The 17496-nt window shown below is 36.7% G+C and overlaps 1 protein-coding gene across 13 annotated transcripts in view; it reads right to left on the reverse strand.

The window, feature by feature from the left end:
• LOC147223620 (adhesion G protein-coupled receptor L3) overlaps nucleotides 1-17496 on the reverse strand; it is a 222742-nt gene that overhangs the window by 83383 nt on the left and 121863 nt on the right. For 9 of the 13 annotated variants that reach the window (XM_086165517.1, XM_086165511.1, XM_086165515.1 and 6 more), the window contains 2 exons: nucleotides 9478-9492; nucleotides 5906-6706 (listed from right to left, as the gene is read on the reverse strand). In XM_086165517.1, the coding sequence (XP_086021643.1) occupies nucleotides 5906-6706; nucleotides 9478-9492 (816 nt within the window). The remainder of the gene's footprint in view (nucleotides 1-5905; nucleotides 6707-9477; nucleotides 9493-17496) is intronic. The other 4 variants (XM_086165516.1, XM_086165510.1, XM_086165508.1 and 1 more) reach the window with 1 other exon arrangement.

Below are 17496 nucleotides of genomic sequence, written 5' to 3' on the forward strand. Positions count from 1 at the left end.
ATTATGGAAACAAGAAGAAAAAAAGGCCATATTTGACTAAAGTAGTGAATTTTAGTGAATACATACATTTTTAACACACACACACACATATATATATATATATATATATATATATATATATATATAAGGTCATGTTTTGTAAGAGTTCCCATTAGAACCTGTTGAAGATTCGGGTGCAGCAAAATATAAGAAAAAAAAAGAGAAAGTATGATATTTTGGTTTATCAGTCAAGGTTTATGTAAAGCAAAATCTTTTAAAAAGACTTTTAGACTAATGTAGTTGATGCCACTGGAGTTCAAAAAAATGAAATATATAACCAATTGCCCGTTGGAATCTCAAAGGTTTAACACAATGTTAGTGATACTGTATGTAAATGTGTGTGTGTGTTTCCACAATTGCAGTTTAAGATAAGTGAGTAAATCCCTGCAACTATGATTAGTTTGTTTTGATTAAATTATTCTTTACAAATCGCTTTGATTTCACAGAACAGTCCGGTGACTTTTATTGACTTATTCTTAAATAAAATGAGACAAGACAATTTGTCTGTATGGACTTTCATTTACTGTGACTAAAGATCCATGTGTGCCTGGACACAGCACAGCAGATTCAAATGATCTGATAACTCTTCTGCTCTCTTGGAGGTCCATGTAACAGCTGAGACTCCAGTTCATGCTGAACTTTACATGCAATATTTATGGAAGTGTGAGTACAGAGAGAAACATGACAGATTTTTGGTCTTTTTTTTGCTTCCTTTGCTTTGAGTTCCACAAAAAGGTGATTGAGTCAGTTTTCCAAACCAGATCAAATAATGAATGGTAAAACTATAGAATCTAAAAAAAATAAAAAATCAAAAAAATAAATAAAAGTGAATTATCTGACATTTAAACCTGCTTTGAAAAGGTCAAAATAAGAAAACAATGAAGTCCTATTGAAGCAAGAGTTAAATAATGAAATATTAAATGCTCTTTGGTCTTATTTTTCAGGTAGAAATGTATCCCGAGGAAGCAAAAAGGCATCCTTTAATTTGTGTTCTGTTTGGACCTGACCAGCCTCTTTTCCCATCAGTATCATCTAAAACAGAGTCTAGTCCCAGATGTAAAAAAAAAAAAATCAAAAACAATTTCCTCTGCTGCAGTGGTAAATCAGTCACACAAGCTATGGATACACATTTCTCTTATTTGGACCTTTGAACAGTATGGTAAACACACACACACACACACACACACACACACACACACACACACACACACACACACACACACACACACACACACACACACACACACCACACACACACACACACACACACACCACACACACACACACACACACAAACACACTGTGTAAAGTCATGAAAAACATTTATCTATGCCACATCCCGTTCAAAATGAAAGAAAAAAAACAGCACTGATAAATGCGGAAGTTCAAGCTGAGCGAAAAATAAATGCAAGCACGGATCAATGTTGGATGGTATGAAATCTTGGTAGATTATGGAACATGATCACCTCATGCAAAACCATACAACATTCTTACAACAAAAATAATCACACCTGGTCAAATGGCAGTTTGGTGATAAATAAGAATGGTATTTGCCGTCGTCCAGTTCATACAATCTTTCAAGTAAACTTCTGTACTTAGATTATGACATAATGGAGAATGCATTCTGATTTATGAGCATTACCTTCATCCTATCTTCATGTTAACTTTGTAACATAATGACTTGTTTTCATAAGTATATTGGAATTCTTGTTTTTCTTTACACATAAAGTAACAGTAAAAATGAGTAAAATAAAATAAAATTGAAAATAAAGAAAAATATTTTTAAATTACCTTTATTATCATTGTTGGAAAAAATAAGGAGGGAAGAAACTTTGATAACAATAACCTCCTGTAGAAGAATGTTTAAGTACCAGTGGAAAATACACAAATATCTTTATAGTGTGTATCCAGAACATGGTTTTCTACAATTAAATGGACAGTGTGGGATATTTTGAAGTAAGCATTGATTCAGACTTGAATTATTGTTTAGATTTTCCCTCTTTATTCATCAGTCCTTAAATAACTCATTATCTAAACTATGAAGTTTCAGGGATTAGTTTGTAGCGGTCAATTTTCCCCATTAAAGTGATGCTGACTTGACCATCTGGACTGTTTTTGATGGCCCTGGCCCACTGTTTACAGAACTGAAAAGTTCAATGGCAGTTTTTCTTTCTATATTCCCTCTGTCTACATGCAACCTCAGGTCTGGAAGTGTTGTTGTCTTGCCAGCAGTTCACTAAAGTGTGTCTTAGGGATGCCTGAGCTGAGCCACAAAATGATGAAGTGAGAATACCCAGTGGTAGTTCTGGAAACTGGGTCATGATAGTTTAGAGAATTGAGTCTCCACCACTGTTGGGAAGAAAAAAAAAAGCTTGCAAGGCCATTGTGGTCTTTGTGAATGACTTTGCATGAATTTTTTAATTTGATCCCAGAGTCAACACTTGCAACTGACAATAGACAGGCCTTCACACAGCGTGATTAAGTTGGCAACTTCCCATTATTCTTTAATCAACAATAAAGTCTTTGAGATCATTTAAAAAGATAAATGAGCATTTTAGAAACACTAGAGGACAGCTTATGTCTGTCCTAATTCAAACAGTTGTATTTATTCTTGCAGTTCACCGGAGTACCAGGGGATCTGTGACTGTGTAACTAAAACAGGTGTCTGCATTCAGAATGAATACATCTAATACACACACACAAACCCACAAACTCATTCACAGACCTACTACAGCAAAAGGACGTAAATTGTAAACCACTGCCTTTGTGGTGTCTTGCTGGAAAATGGAAAGCAGCAGTTTCAGTAGCAACTCTGTGAATATTTTTCACCAACACCCATCTTATTGGTTTTGTTCATTAAAGTTTAAACTACTTAATATAACAGTTTATCACTGGAGTGTTTCAATGATTTCATTACAAAATAATGAACCAACTATCACAGCACTTTCTTAATCTACTTTTGAGGATGAAAGTGTGCACTCTCACAAGTTTAATGAGTCACTTTTCCTACAAATATCTGGTGAAATCATTAAACTGTGTTTTTGTTGTGGGTATTACTCACCATTTACAAAATATGATTTTTTTTTCTTATATATAAATCATGTTCATTTTACTGTACCTAATCATTACAGTGTGCTTCTCTCAGTTCCTTTACAAACCAGTTTCCCTTCTCTTTGCAATCTCTGCACTGAATACCAGCATGCCAAATTTATATATATATATATATATATATATATATATATATATATGTTTACTGTATTTCTGATTAACTAAAAATTAACAAACACACACACACACACGTCAAAATAGCTGAAAAGATTTCATAGAGTTTATAGTGTTCTTTTGCAGGAGATCAAAAATATACATTAATTAACATTATTTTTATGAAGAAGAAAAGAATATCGAAGGAGCTGGTAAGTTGACAAGGCGATTGGAGATCTCAATTACTATGAAATGATGCCACGCATTGAAATAACGCACTCAAATTTAAATGTTTTGTAATTGTCAGTAAATTTTCATCCCAATGTTCTATTAAGTACAACCAGCATAAAAATCTACTCTGAGTGGAGGATCCCAGCTAAGGATGTGGCTTGTCTGCTCTGCTCCATGCTCTAGTGGCGTGGCAGCTCATGTGCGGTCATACAGATGGAAGGAAAAAATGTGGAAAACTATCAAAGAAAGCTACCTTTATTTTCTATGTTTGCAGTATAAGCAAAATACTGGCATTGTTCTTATCTCATTCAACCTGTCTCCTGACACACACACACACGCATGCACGCACACACACACACACACACACACACACACACACACACACACACACACACACACACACACACACACACACACACACACGTAAATGCAATTTCAATTTTCGAATTTAGTATTAACTCTGTATTCACATCCAAGTAATTTTGAAACTCTTTTCTATGGGGTATTAGGATGCAAATAAAGCAAACACTGCATCAGTAAATAATTTGCGTTTGGTGAAGATGACAGAATGATTGAAATTCAAACAATATTGCTGAAAAGATCCACATGAGGCTCTTTGTGAGAAAAAGGAAAATAGACAAAGCTAAAAGCATGCAACATTATTCTGTATATTGTTGAGGCTATGATCGAACATGATGCTTTATAACCGCTGAGTCAATTTACTTACTCTTCAGTTCTTGATAAATCTTTATTAGAAGACGATTAAAATCTTTATAATAGCTTTTCATGCTACATTCATGGAATTACTGCAGTATGTTACTATTCATACTAATGCAGCATACTCTGTGTAAAATCTTATAATAGCCAGACATGCACATGCAGCTGTTCAGTCAAGTATCAGGAAATACTTTTAAAGAGGATGACAAAGTCACACAGTAACTACTTTGCTTTGGTACAACAGATTATAGAATGAGCAGCTTAAATTATCCAAATTAAATCCTTTCAGGGTGGGCATGGATTTATTCAAAGTATTATGAGATGTGTTCAAGCAGGTCTCAGTTTATATGTAAAGATTTGGAAGAAAGAATTAGCAATTTAGCAAAAATAAGTGAATGTGAAAAGGAGCAGTGGTTCCTGAAAAGGGAGAGAAAGGGACTTTGCAGTGAAATAATCTGACATTTTTGATGAGCTCTTGCTAAGAATTACAAACTTGACTTTGTGTGACAACATTTTTTTTTCTTAAGCACTCCAAAAAAAGCATACATTTATAAAAAGAACAAAGGGTTGGAGAATGCTAGATTTGCCGAAGAGGTTTGGGAATGCTAAAGTGAGAAGTGCCTTGTTCCTCTGTAATTTCAACTGCTCCGAAGGAAGTTTAAAAGACTTTCTGCCTCAAGGCTATATCACATATGACATATATTATAGAATTTACAATGTAATTTACTTATTGTATGTTGGTGGATGGCAAATATTAGAATCTGGGTAAATGGCAAAATGCCAGCATGAGGAAAAGCAAATCTCTCTCTCCCTCTACCTCTCCTGCTCTCTCTCTCTCATATATGTATATACACATTCATATATCCTAACAGCATAAGACCATTTGTATGAAATTACTGAGCAGCTCAAAGAGCCATTCAAATACAAACACATTTAATTTATTCAAGATGCAAGGGAGTAATAAAATTATCTACATACATATATGTATATATACACACACATGCATACATGATGTTGTGTGTGTGTGTGTGTGTGTGTGTGTGTGTGTGTGTGTGTGTGTGTATGTGTGTGTGTGTGTGTGTGTGTGTGTGTGTGTGCGCGTGCGTGTGTGTGCATCACAGATTATAGAAACATTTGTGTGGGCATATGCAAGTATAGTGAGGCTAGTAAAAAAGAATAGTTTAAATGAGAGTGGTTCAAGCAGTACAAGACTCACTTTCGGCTGTGGCCGTTTGAAGACCAAATGTGATAAGAGTTATTTATAATTGGAATTTTGTGACTATGAAAGTGATGTGACATTAGGTGTTAGTTGTCACAAGAACGTATAGGTATGTATGAGATTAGCAGGCTGTCATTTTCCTTTTCAAACCCGCTGGCCAAAACTAAGAGACCCAGTGAGATCCCAATGGCTAAATCTGAGTGAAGTAAAATATATTATTCAGTAAATGAAAACCTAAAACTCCAGAATATAAGCATAGAAATGTAGCAATTACTGAAAATTGTAAGTGTGGTTGAAAAAAAAGAGGATTAGAATTGTAAGACTTGATGAGTCATTTTTCCAAGGTTACCAGGGCTTAATAGCAGTCGCCGCAGACAAATTCATCTAACAGCAAGCTCAGTGTGGTCAAAAAATTCTGGACTATTTAAAGACCTCAACTATAAAAGTACAAATTAACATCTACAGATAGAATTAATGAAAATGAGACAGAAGACTTACCAAGTCTGTTGTCCAAAACTCCGAAGTCCAGTGAGTATTTGACAACATGGTAATTGTTCCAAACGTACAGGAGATTGTCCCTGGGATTATAATCCACAGCAGCAATGTATTGATAGGAGTTGGGGAAAGGGATGTCCAGGAACCCATCTTTGCTCAGCTCTGTGTTGTAGATGTAATCTATCTTGTTTCCTACGGCTTCGTTGTCATCATCCTCATACACTGACTTCATCACGTAAAGGATCCCACAGATCATGAAGGCATTGGATGCCGAACGCTTGTCATAGGCCGTGTCCCATGTGCCTTCAACACGTAAGGTGTAGGGATTGAGCTGACTGATGACAATCCGTCCATCGTTCTGCTCAGTGGCATAAATCACCCACAAGCCATTTTCATCAACAGCCAAGTCAATGTCCGACTTCCCTCCCCAGCGGTATGGTGATGTGTCGTGATAATTGGCATTAGCAATTATGGCCTCTCCGCTCTTGATACGAGTCCGCAAGTCGAACTTGACGATGTTACGCGTACGCTCTTTGTTGAAGAAGAGCGCCCCATCATACACCACAAAGCCTGTGCCATCAACACGATGTGGTAGTTTGTAAGTGGTTGTTGGCCGTCCAGCGATGAAGTCTTCTTTGGAGGAGTATTCAGTGAGTGTGTCTGTGCGGTAGGGTGTCCAGGGCATGTAGTAAATCTTATCTGAGGCTTGGAGAGGATCTTTGCACCAGGCTCCCGCTTGGTGGTCTGATTCAAAGAGGTGCTCGCTCTGGTACACCCTACGTAGAAGCCCTGGGCACAGGAATACTGAGGAGCCAAAATAGGAGAAAAACAAGCACAGAGTTACATTGGCAGGTATTGTTTATCAATAACCAAGCACATGTGATGTAAATGAACTGAAAATTGACGCTCAATACCCCAATCGTAAAGGATGTTGAGCTATATAACATTAATCGATATCAATGTGATCTGATTTGTATTAAAATAGCAAATGTTATTAATCAAAATTAAAAAAAGATGAGAAAAACAGAAAGGATTTGATGGATTTCTTTTCTACTTTCTGAATCTTAAAAGGCATGGAAATTAAAACTGAAGAGTATATAGCTAAAATGTGAGCAGAACCAACATGTCTTTCATGTGTTAAGTCCTGCTTCATTTAATCATTACATTTTTTTCTATGATATTCCACTGTCGAAGTCAATCCCTCATGGCAATTTGCCGACAACGTCACAGAAATAAACACTTGATTAGAGTTTGTACAGAGGCTTGAGGAGATTAAGCAAGCATTATCTCTACTGATTTAATGGAGAGCACAAACATGAACACGGCTGTTGTTCTGACTTACTTCTGGGTGACTTATATTTACAAACAACCTTCTTAGTAAGTTTCCTGTGCTGAATACCTCTGTGTATAAGACTTGCCTTGCTTACATCCTCATAGCAGTTCTATATGAACTATTAACCACAAACTCCAATTTGTAAATACTGCCCATAATTACAGATAGACATAGATAGATAGATAGATAGATAGATAGATAGATAGATAGATAGATAGATAGATAGATAGATAGATAGATAGATAGATAGATAGATAGATAGATAGATAGACAGATAGACAGACAGACAGACAGACAGACAGACAGACAGACAGACAGACAGACAGACAGACAGACAGACAGACAGACAGACAGACAGACAGACAGACAGATAGATAGATAGATAGATAGATAGATAGATAGATAGATAGATAGATAGATAGATAGATAGATAGATAGATAGATAGATAGAAGATTGTGCTCTTTTGCTTTGATAAAGCCAGTAGCTATTTTAAAAAGTGGTGTCATCTACTTATTGATCGACTGTCATTTTTCTTTCTAATTCACAAGATGTAGCATGATTTACAGGAGCACAAAAACTAAACTAATTATATGCGAGCTGGTTTCTGCTGAAATCTGATAAAGTCCAACAAAGGCAATACAGCGAGGACCATAGTGGGCAACCTTTGCCAAAGCAAATTTCAGGTCATTGTGGATTACCTTGGACTGAAGCAATTATAATTTTCAGTTGTTATAATTAAAAATTTAAATTAAAAAAAAGGATTTCTGTCTTTTAGGTCCAAGACTGAAATGAATAAGGAAAACATGAAAAAAAAAGTCAGACAGTAACAATAAATAATTTAGACAGTAAAGCTTTCCCTGTTTCCACAGATTTAAGCCCAGAGAAGAACACAAATAAAGCCTGACACTTTGGTGACAGCTTCTAGCTGCAGATCTGTAAAAGCTGTATGATGTGCAGGGAAGAGAAGGAGACAGCATAAACACAGACTTTCTTCCCTTGTAATCTCTAAAGATTAAACATGTTGTCTACCTGCAGGTAAAAACTGTGCAGAGATGCGTCCTGTTGACATAGTGTCTTGGCATTCATCTCAATAGTTTCTCTGCTAAATGCTAAGAGGGCTTTTTCTACAGTTGGAAACAAAGAAACGTGTGAGGGGAAAAGGTCATAGTTAGCCTTGTACTGTCAGCACCAAGCCTCTGAGCTGGTCAAAAAACATGTTTTTAAGATGTAATCACACAGATGAAATAGCAGGTGAAACATATTAGTGAAGTGATACAAAGTAGTCATGGCTTTCATGGGGAACTTAAGAGACACATTTACAAATGCAGTTGAGTCACCTTTAATTTGTTTTTTTCAAGCTGGGCCTTGACCTTGTCCATTTTCTCTCACATCGATACACAGTTAATTAAATAAACTATAAAACGTGAAGTTTGAACAGTGGTAGTCAAAAGTCTAATTTGATAATTTGCTTCTCATTCTTGTATTTCCAATCCAGTTTTATAGTTAAAATCTGTCAAACAACTTGCACGCATATTTTCATTCAAAGCTACATAACACAATTCCCTTGGGGCACAGCTGCAGCTTCAGTAAATGTTTGTAGCATCATGCTGATAAGGTAAGAATATGAGTGCTATGATTTGTCTTCTGTATTGACCACATAGTCCCTGAAGGTTATAGCCATCATCATGTTAGAGGTGTAATCAAAAATGCTGACAGTTTATTGGACAAGCTATTGATCACGCTGTAAAGCCCTGTACTTTATTATTAAGCAGCTGATTAGAGCTTGAATAAGCATTACAAGTATTAAAAACATTCTTAGTTTAAATAAGTGGAGTGCAGGTTATCTATTACATTAATCTAAAGAATTATTATATAAAATGGTAACTGGGTGCAAGTATAAATGTACATATGAAAACATATTTGACAATTAATGAACAAGTTGAAGTGACTTTGTATTATCCATTACACAGAATAAAGTAAGATGGATTTTAAGCGAAAACAATTTATTTAATAATTAAGACATTCAACTTTTTTTTTTGTTTTCTGTTTCTTTTTCCAAATACAGTTTGTTGGAACAAATTCTGGTTCCCCATGAATGGCATTTCTAACCATACCAACAAACTAGACAAAAAAGCCCATAAAACTGTGAAGACCTGTGGGTTTTATCCATCACCATACAGTGCAAGCATGTACCCAGATGGAAATGCAGAGGGAAAAGAAACATTGTTGGTATTTAGTTACCTTTTTGTTCCACTTCTATTTTTAGGCATGATGGAGAGAAGAAAGAAACAAAGAAATAAAGATAAGATTAATGACTCGGTAACTTGGGAAAAAGTATTTTCTTTACAAGTGACACAGTGCAAGAAAAGCATGGGGTTAGTGAAGTGCACAGAAAAAACATTGAATTCGAAGCTTCACAAGCCTGTGAGGGAAAGAGATAAATCAATTGGTAAACAATTATTTCTTGATCAGATGTACAAAAAAACTAAAACAACCAATTAAAACATAGTAAGGATGAATAAGACACATCAGCAATAGTAATGTACAGCATCTTAAATAGTGTTATGCAGCTGTCATAATAATGTAATGCTTATGATATTTGACATATGTTGAAATTTCCCCACTGTGAAATGTTTAAAGGAAAATTAACCCCATTCTAAGTTTAGACTTTTAATCAGCAAAATAATGCTAACACAATACTGAGAATTTTTGTTTTGGCAGACACACGCACACACACACACACACACACACACGCACGCACGCACGCACGCACGCACGCACGCACGCAAACGCACACACACACACACACACACACACACACACACACACACACACACACACACACACACACACACACACACACACACACACACACACACACACTAATCCTGAGGACAGAGGATTCTTTTGAGATTGGTCATGGTGTGGTCAGGACTTTTTAACTAAATAAACATTATTTTATCATTTTTACAGTTATTCAAAAAAGATGTGTGAGTACAAATATACATTTTTTTTTTTGAAGATGAGTATTAATTCAGGACTTGGTATTTATGTCACATTTAAATGTTGTCTGACTCAAGTTTATTCCAATGGAATGGATGTCAATGCTCAAGCGTCAACCAGTTGCTACAAATTCAATTTCATATTGGAGAAATGCAATTTAACACAAGAAGTTCTTGTAAAAACTGTACAAAATGTCTTATTACACTGCTACATTGTTCATAATTCTAATATTTATTAAAAAAAAGTCATTATTTCTCATCAAATAATGTACAGGGAAACGCGTTTCTACACTGTGCATGTGACAATTAATGCTTTGAAGCTTGAATTTAGCTGAAAAAAAGAATATAAGTATGAAAAAAAAATGCATTACAATCTAACATGGGATTAAATACCACCACATGCCAAAAAATGTAAGTACTAGGTAATTAAAAATAAGAAATATGTTTAACATCTGATGTGTATTGACTGCAAATTTATTTATACCACTTACTTAATATAGAATTAACCAGGAAATATGTTATCAAATGTTAAAAATGTGATGGTCCAGATGAAATACAAATGCTATTTAGTGTACAGCTCAACAAACACCCTAATGAAGCTTTAAACAGATTTTTATGTCAGTCATGGTATGGTTTTCTGGCCTCTTCCATTTGTAGCAGGGCTAACAGTTCTCATGTCTCTTCCCCTCCAGTAATCCTGGTTCTAATAAGAGAGGATTAACCTCTGTTACCAGGGCTTACAAGACTCCACTCTTCTAAATGGAGAGTACAACAGAGAGGTATGGAGGTCACTGGGTAAAAAGGTTTGGGTAAAGTTTGAAAGATGAGAAAGTTATAACAGGGGAACAATATTAATTTAAAGGGGTGAGCCAATCAAAAGAAAGCCATGCTTGGTGAGGGGGAAGAAGTAGCGACAAAAAAGAAGTGAAAAAAGAAAAAAACTGAGCCTCCAACAAGTTGCCTATACTTGTCAGATCCTAGAATGGTACTCGAGCATCTCATCAACTGCAATCACAATAGCTGCTATTGAAGCGCAAGTGTGTATTGCTAACAATAGTTTTGGGCTACATCTGTAACACCATTACTGGTGCATCAAATTTGCCAATAACATTGAACTGCATGTGGAAACCATTGATCACATCAAAGTAAACAAGCAAACAACTCTCGATCGAAGCGCCACAAAGCAGTGACCAGGGGGAGGGCAGCATTTCTGATTGAGTGACTGCTAACAGTGGCGAGGCTAGAGCGAAGTAATGATCTATAGAAAAGGGCATTAGTAGGGGGAATGTGAGAAGTGGTATATGAAGCAATTGCCAGGGGAGATGGTGTGAGAAGGGAGTAGAGGATGCGAATGAAATCCCTGACATGGAAGTATGAAACTCTCAGGGGTTTTGCACCGTATGCAGACCTGTGTTTTGACCAGGGAATGCTCTGGATGCAGAAAGGTCACTATTTTGATCACTTGAATCAATTTATATTTTAATCTCCACTTTTGTTTTCCTACAGTTACATACTGGCTGAGACATACCTGCAACATGAGCTCAGGACACCCACATTGATAACACAATAGATACAAGAAGAGTCGGGGGAAGAGTGAGACTGAGAATTGATTCATTTGAAAAGCTTCTTTACTCCAACCCGCCACCCCCATTGTGACCTTAATACGATTTTGGACACGGCTGTCATTGAGCCACTAAAAAGCACTTAGCACTCTCTTCCCATCCTTTCTCCCCTTTCCTCCTCTGTCTTTCCTCTATTTTTTCTCAAATGCTGGAATAATTATTAAAACAATGCACACAAATACAGAAAGGGTCCTCTCACAGCTTTTCTTTTCTCAATGATAACAGTCTCATCCTCTTCCCCTGCATAGAAAGGGCCCTTGAGGAACTCATTCATTGCCGCTACAAAATTAAAAAAACATGTTCTATGTTTCTATTCCAAAGTACTCGATAAAACTATGTTTGTATTAGAGGACAAGGAATTTTTTTAGTTACACAGGCTGCAGTTCAACACGTGCACCTATTTTCTGCCAACTGTATTTCCGTGGTCACACTTTAATTCAGTTATTGGAAATGTAGAGTTATACAGAAATACAATAAACATCGATACTTAACCGAATTGTATGATAATTAAATTGATGTTAATTACATCGCTCCAAAGCCCTGTGTCTCCAAGAAATCAGCTTTATATATTAATGAAGGTAATGGGCTAATTATTTGGGTTATCTACCAGCCAACACAACAATAAAGAATTCTGAAAATAATACAAAGTATGTCTGGGGGAGTTCATAATGCTTTTGTCTTTTAAAGGATCATTCATTGCTTCATCTGCCATTTAAGTGGCATTTCTGTTCACAGGTTAATAATAATAATTTATCCTTCATTAATCCCCATGGGGAATTTCGTTCTCTGCAATTAACCCATTATGGATGAACCATGAGCAGTAGGCATGCCAGCGTTTGGGGAGCAGTGTCTTGCTCAACAGCACTTCGACATACTAGGAGGAGGAAGGAATCGAACTAGGAATGTGTAAGTTCCCCCTGTGCCATGTTGTATTAGGTTGCACTTTGTTTCTTTCTTAATACTCAATAATTGTGTCTGACAAAGCTAAGGCTAATTAAGACTGAGGGCCCTCACAAGCAAGATCTGAGTGTGTGCTTAGTGTGAGCATGAGTGCGACCATCAAAGACTGTAGATGCACCTTAATTTCATTGAATTGCACTTAACAACAATAATACAGCTTTTGTATTCCATTCCATTATAAGTTAAAAAATCCCGGCCGACTTGATCAGTTGCCAGTTGCCAGTGTTAAGCAGAGGGGGAAATGATTGTGCAGAAAGGAGCAGATTGGTTTTTGTGTGGTTCACTCTGCCGATGCAGTCAAAGATGCAACATGGCTGATACTGCAGCTTACTTAATTGGTCAAGCTGCTGTACCAAATATAATAAGGGGAACAGACAACCTACATGCGTGGCTTCCTTGTGGTAATAAAACCATGCACCATCTGTTCATCACAATGCCGCCCAAAAAATAAAAACTCAGGTTGTGCTTTGATGAATATAAGGCAGATGGGAAAGCAAAGAAAAAAAATGCCAAGCTTCATCTATGGAATTCAATTATATTTCCACTTCATGCCGTGCACTTCTGACAACTATTTCAAGTTGAATTTTCACCTTACTGTCAACTACTCCCTGCTTAAGACACATGTTGAGCAGTTAACAATGGGGACCTTTAGCTGCAGTGAGCGCTGAGCCTATCATGCAAGCTGCAGCTGTATGGATTTTTATTTGAATAATTAAAGCTTCCCAATCTCACACTAATAGTCGAGAGGTATCACAGTGGTATCATTAGCCACTAATAAAGATTCATGGAGGAATGGTGGCAATATTTTTTGTAATATATACCGTTCCCTTTTTTTCTTTTTTCTCTTTCTCACCTGAGGTGTTGCACAGGGCCAACCCCTTAACTTTATCCCGACAGCTTTTTAATTAATGAAACAAATCACAGGGCGTTGAATTCAATGTGCCTAAGGATGAGTGAGGAATACACGCGTCTATCTCAATTTTATCTTCATCTTATGAATTTTTTCTTTTTTGTTTTTTTTTGCCCCGTCATTTCCCTTGTTCATGTGACATGAGTCTCCCATGCTATCATTACAGTTTCAATTTCTCAACAGCCCTCTTTTTCTTTTAGCCGCTTTTCTACTATCTTTGTGCTCCACAGTCACACTTGTTTAATCTCCTCCCCGGCGTCTACTTACTGTCTCCATCACTTTCTCTCTACCTCCTACTGGGATGCTGCTATGCTAGTTTATGACCTTGATGACGCAGAATGCTGCATGGGCGCACTTGTTCTTCTGTCTGGTGTGTGTGTGTGTGTTTGTGTGTGTGTGTGTGTGTGTGTGTGTGTGTGTGTGTGTGTTTGTCTCTCATTAAGGGACAGGTGCAAGGACTTGGCTCATATCCAACCTGCTGCCCATGTGGGACTAACCAACTGAGGGAGTACAGACAAATGCAGTTGAGGCAAAACAAAATTAAAAATAAAGAAATAAAACTGTGGAGCATAATGTCAACTGGAGCTGCACTTCTTAAAATATGTTGTGATTTTCTATGACCTTAAAGAGATGGAGAGAGATGAAAAAGGTCTGTCGTGTTTTAGGATGCACATCGTTGGAACACGGATAAACCAGGAAGAGGAAAAAGATAAGGAAACTAAATTTGAGCTTTGACTAGTGGGGTGATCATTAGAAGAAGAGCCCCCCAAAGAGACAAGCCTCTAATTACTTCACGTTCTCAACACTTGGCAAAATAACAAGTTGTTGAGATATTTGTGTTCTTGAACATGGAAATCTGAGCGGGTGGGGGAAATATGGTATTGATTTTGTGATCGCAGTGACAGCACTTGGCAACATTTTCAAGACCTTATTTAGAATGCATGAGCCTTTGTGCTAATATCTTACATACAATCTATAATCATGAAAATGCAATGCTATAATGTATGTTATATTTAGCTCCAGAAAAGCCGCTCCAAAGCAATATCATGATATATTACATCAACTTGTTTTGCTATAAGTGGGAGGAAATGGTTTCCGTGTACCTCGATCCACCCCTTTCACACCACCATTCATCTACACTGATTACAGCCTCTTTGTTCATGCTGGATCTATGAATCTCACTAATATATAATGGATATCTCCTGCTGTACAGAGCAATGTTTTATCTTACTATTTAGTGAAATTAGAGAGGTTAAAGAGACTGGTGACCTCTGCATAATACATAAAACCATAATGCTTTTTGATGCATATAGTAATATCAATGCTGTGTGTGTGTGTGTGTGTGTGTGTGTGTGTGTGTGTGTGTGTATAAAAGAGATAACAGCAAGAGAGATTACTGCCATCAGTATTTCTCTTGTGCTGTGACAAATTTCTAACAGGAGATAAAAGAGAAAAACAGGATGATGGTTAAAATATTTTCCTCATAATTTTTAGGTTGATTCACAAGGATGATCAACTCAGATGCTAGACATACCTAGAATCCTCCTGCTCAGGGCCCACCTGTTCATAAAAACAGAGGCTGATATTCTAAGCTTTTTGCATTTTTTAACGCCTTCTGTGCTTGGATATCGGTAGATCTGAATCTTTTCACTGAAGAGTAAAATTAAAGGGAAATGATATAATGATTGCCTTATTTCCTGGAGTGGCCAAGGTCAAAATTAGGACAGACAGCATCATTAAATAATGAATTGGATGATATCCCCTTAATGTGACTATTTATTTCAGTTCAACAATTTGTAATATTATCGTCTTGATATTGCAATATTGTTCTCAATCAACAAGGGGCTCCACTTCCTTACTCGGGTTGTTGACCAAATTGGTGATGATGGTTTTTGATTCCAGTCCAACTGAAATAACATTTGGCCCACAACTAAATCATTGATGTGAGGGAAACCACAGTACTGCAAATAACATTGAAAAAGGAAGAAAAAAAACTCATTACGGTTCTTACAGAATGAAACAGACGAAGTCCAGGTCTAGACAATTTCTTACTGTGAGAAAATTGAAATCCATTCTATGCCAATCCGATGTCCTGTATCATCTTTATAACCAACATATTGAACTCCAAAAATGGCATGAGTCAACAACGATACAAGTATATCTGCTTTTGTAGCAAAGCAAATGAAAAAAATAAAATGAATGGTGTACTGCTGAACAAAAATAAAACCCTTTATTAATTCATGGCCTGGCAAAGGTTTAAAAACACTTTAAGCTCATATTGAGTCCATTGTAAACTGAATTAGCAACATCATTCAACAGAAAAGATGGTCACTGACTCACAGCCAAACACACAGCATGTAAAAGAGCTCAAGACAGTTCGTAACAACCAACATTACATTTGAGACTGCACAAAGATAACTCTTGTCCACCACTTCAGAATGCTGAACAGGCAGAATCAAACAGCAACCTATTGAGATGCATTGCTTCAACAAATAACTTCTAGTTCAGTAATGAGCTGAAAAACATGCCTCAATTTCTGGGCAGTTCCGATACTAGTGTTGAGCCTTCAATAAAGCTTTTTTTTTTTTTTTTTTAATAAAAAGCTGCCTGCTTTGGGCTTTTAAGTTGGGTTTTTTTTTCTCTGCTTGGGCCACAAGTGCACAGTGTGACTGCTCAGATATAAAAGTCAAACTTTTATTTGTATGTTGGCTGAATATATATTGAATATATATTTAATCCTAAATAAGCAGGTTATTTCTTCAACACAGAGTTCAATGCAAACGTATTTAAACATGATCGATGGCTGCAAATTTAGATCATGACACAACAGTGAATCGACCGTGAGATATGTGACATAAAAGTCATCATCATCAGGGCTGTCAGGGGACTGGTCAGCTTTCACTGAATGATGAGATAGCATTACAAGCTCCCTTCACACCTCGAAAGAGCTGGTCACTCAGGTGGGAGAAGGGAAAAAAAACCTGTCTGGACTGGTTGGCGAGCGCTCACAGGCATATGAGCACAGTAAGAGGAGGGTGCCGGCATGTGATGTATCAGCTGTCAGGGTGTTGACTCCCACACTCTGCTTGATGAACGTGGAGTGGAGAGCTCAAGGGCAAAAAGCCAGTGAACACCTATACAATCTGCTTAGTAGATTTGCAGATAGCATCAAATGGGGTGATCTACTCTTCAAGAAGCTTAAAAGTTGCAGTGAGATTATCCAAGGCGAAGGTAGATGGCCAGGTCTTACTTATAGTGTGGAAGTCATCAGAGTGATAGGACCAGAGTCATACACATGAACAAAAGCACCAACCTTTTCACAACACAAGATAATCATATAATACCATCAAAGATAGGTGAGGCAAATTTAATGACAATATAATTATTAAATTATTAATGAAGTATTTTTTGTTAAGGTGCTCTAGAAACAATATGACATAAATTGTTGGGACACAATTAAACAAAACACCCTTCAATTACTCATTTATTTACTATCCTTTAAAGCTATTGTAGTTAGGGACATAGTGGGGGTAGAGGTCTCCAATTAACCTACTTTTTTTGCTGTTGTTGATGATGATGATGATAAAGATAACATGAATGTTCCGCTTTAAATTGAGACACTGAAGTTTAAAGATAACATGCTTTTACATTCAAGATATTTGGAACCAATGCTTGAAACTACTGAATGGGCAATATCCTCACTTACTTTTGGGTGTTCACTGCAGGTGTCACCACAGCAAATCATCTACCTTCATCTAGCCCTATT

This window comes from Fistularia commersonii, chromosome 19, assembly GCF_037954325.1.
Source record: "Fistularia commersonii isolate RoL2024-O1a breed Wild chromosome 19, RoL_Fcom_v1.0, whole genome shotgun sequence".
NCBI classification, from domain to species: Eukaryota; Metazoa; Chordata; class Actinopteri; order Syngnathiformes; family Fistulariidae; genus Fistularia; species Fistularia commersonii.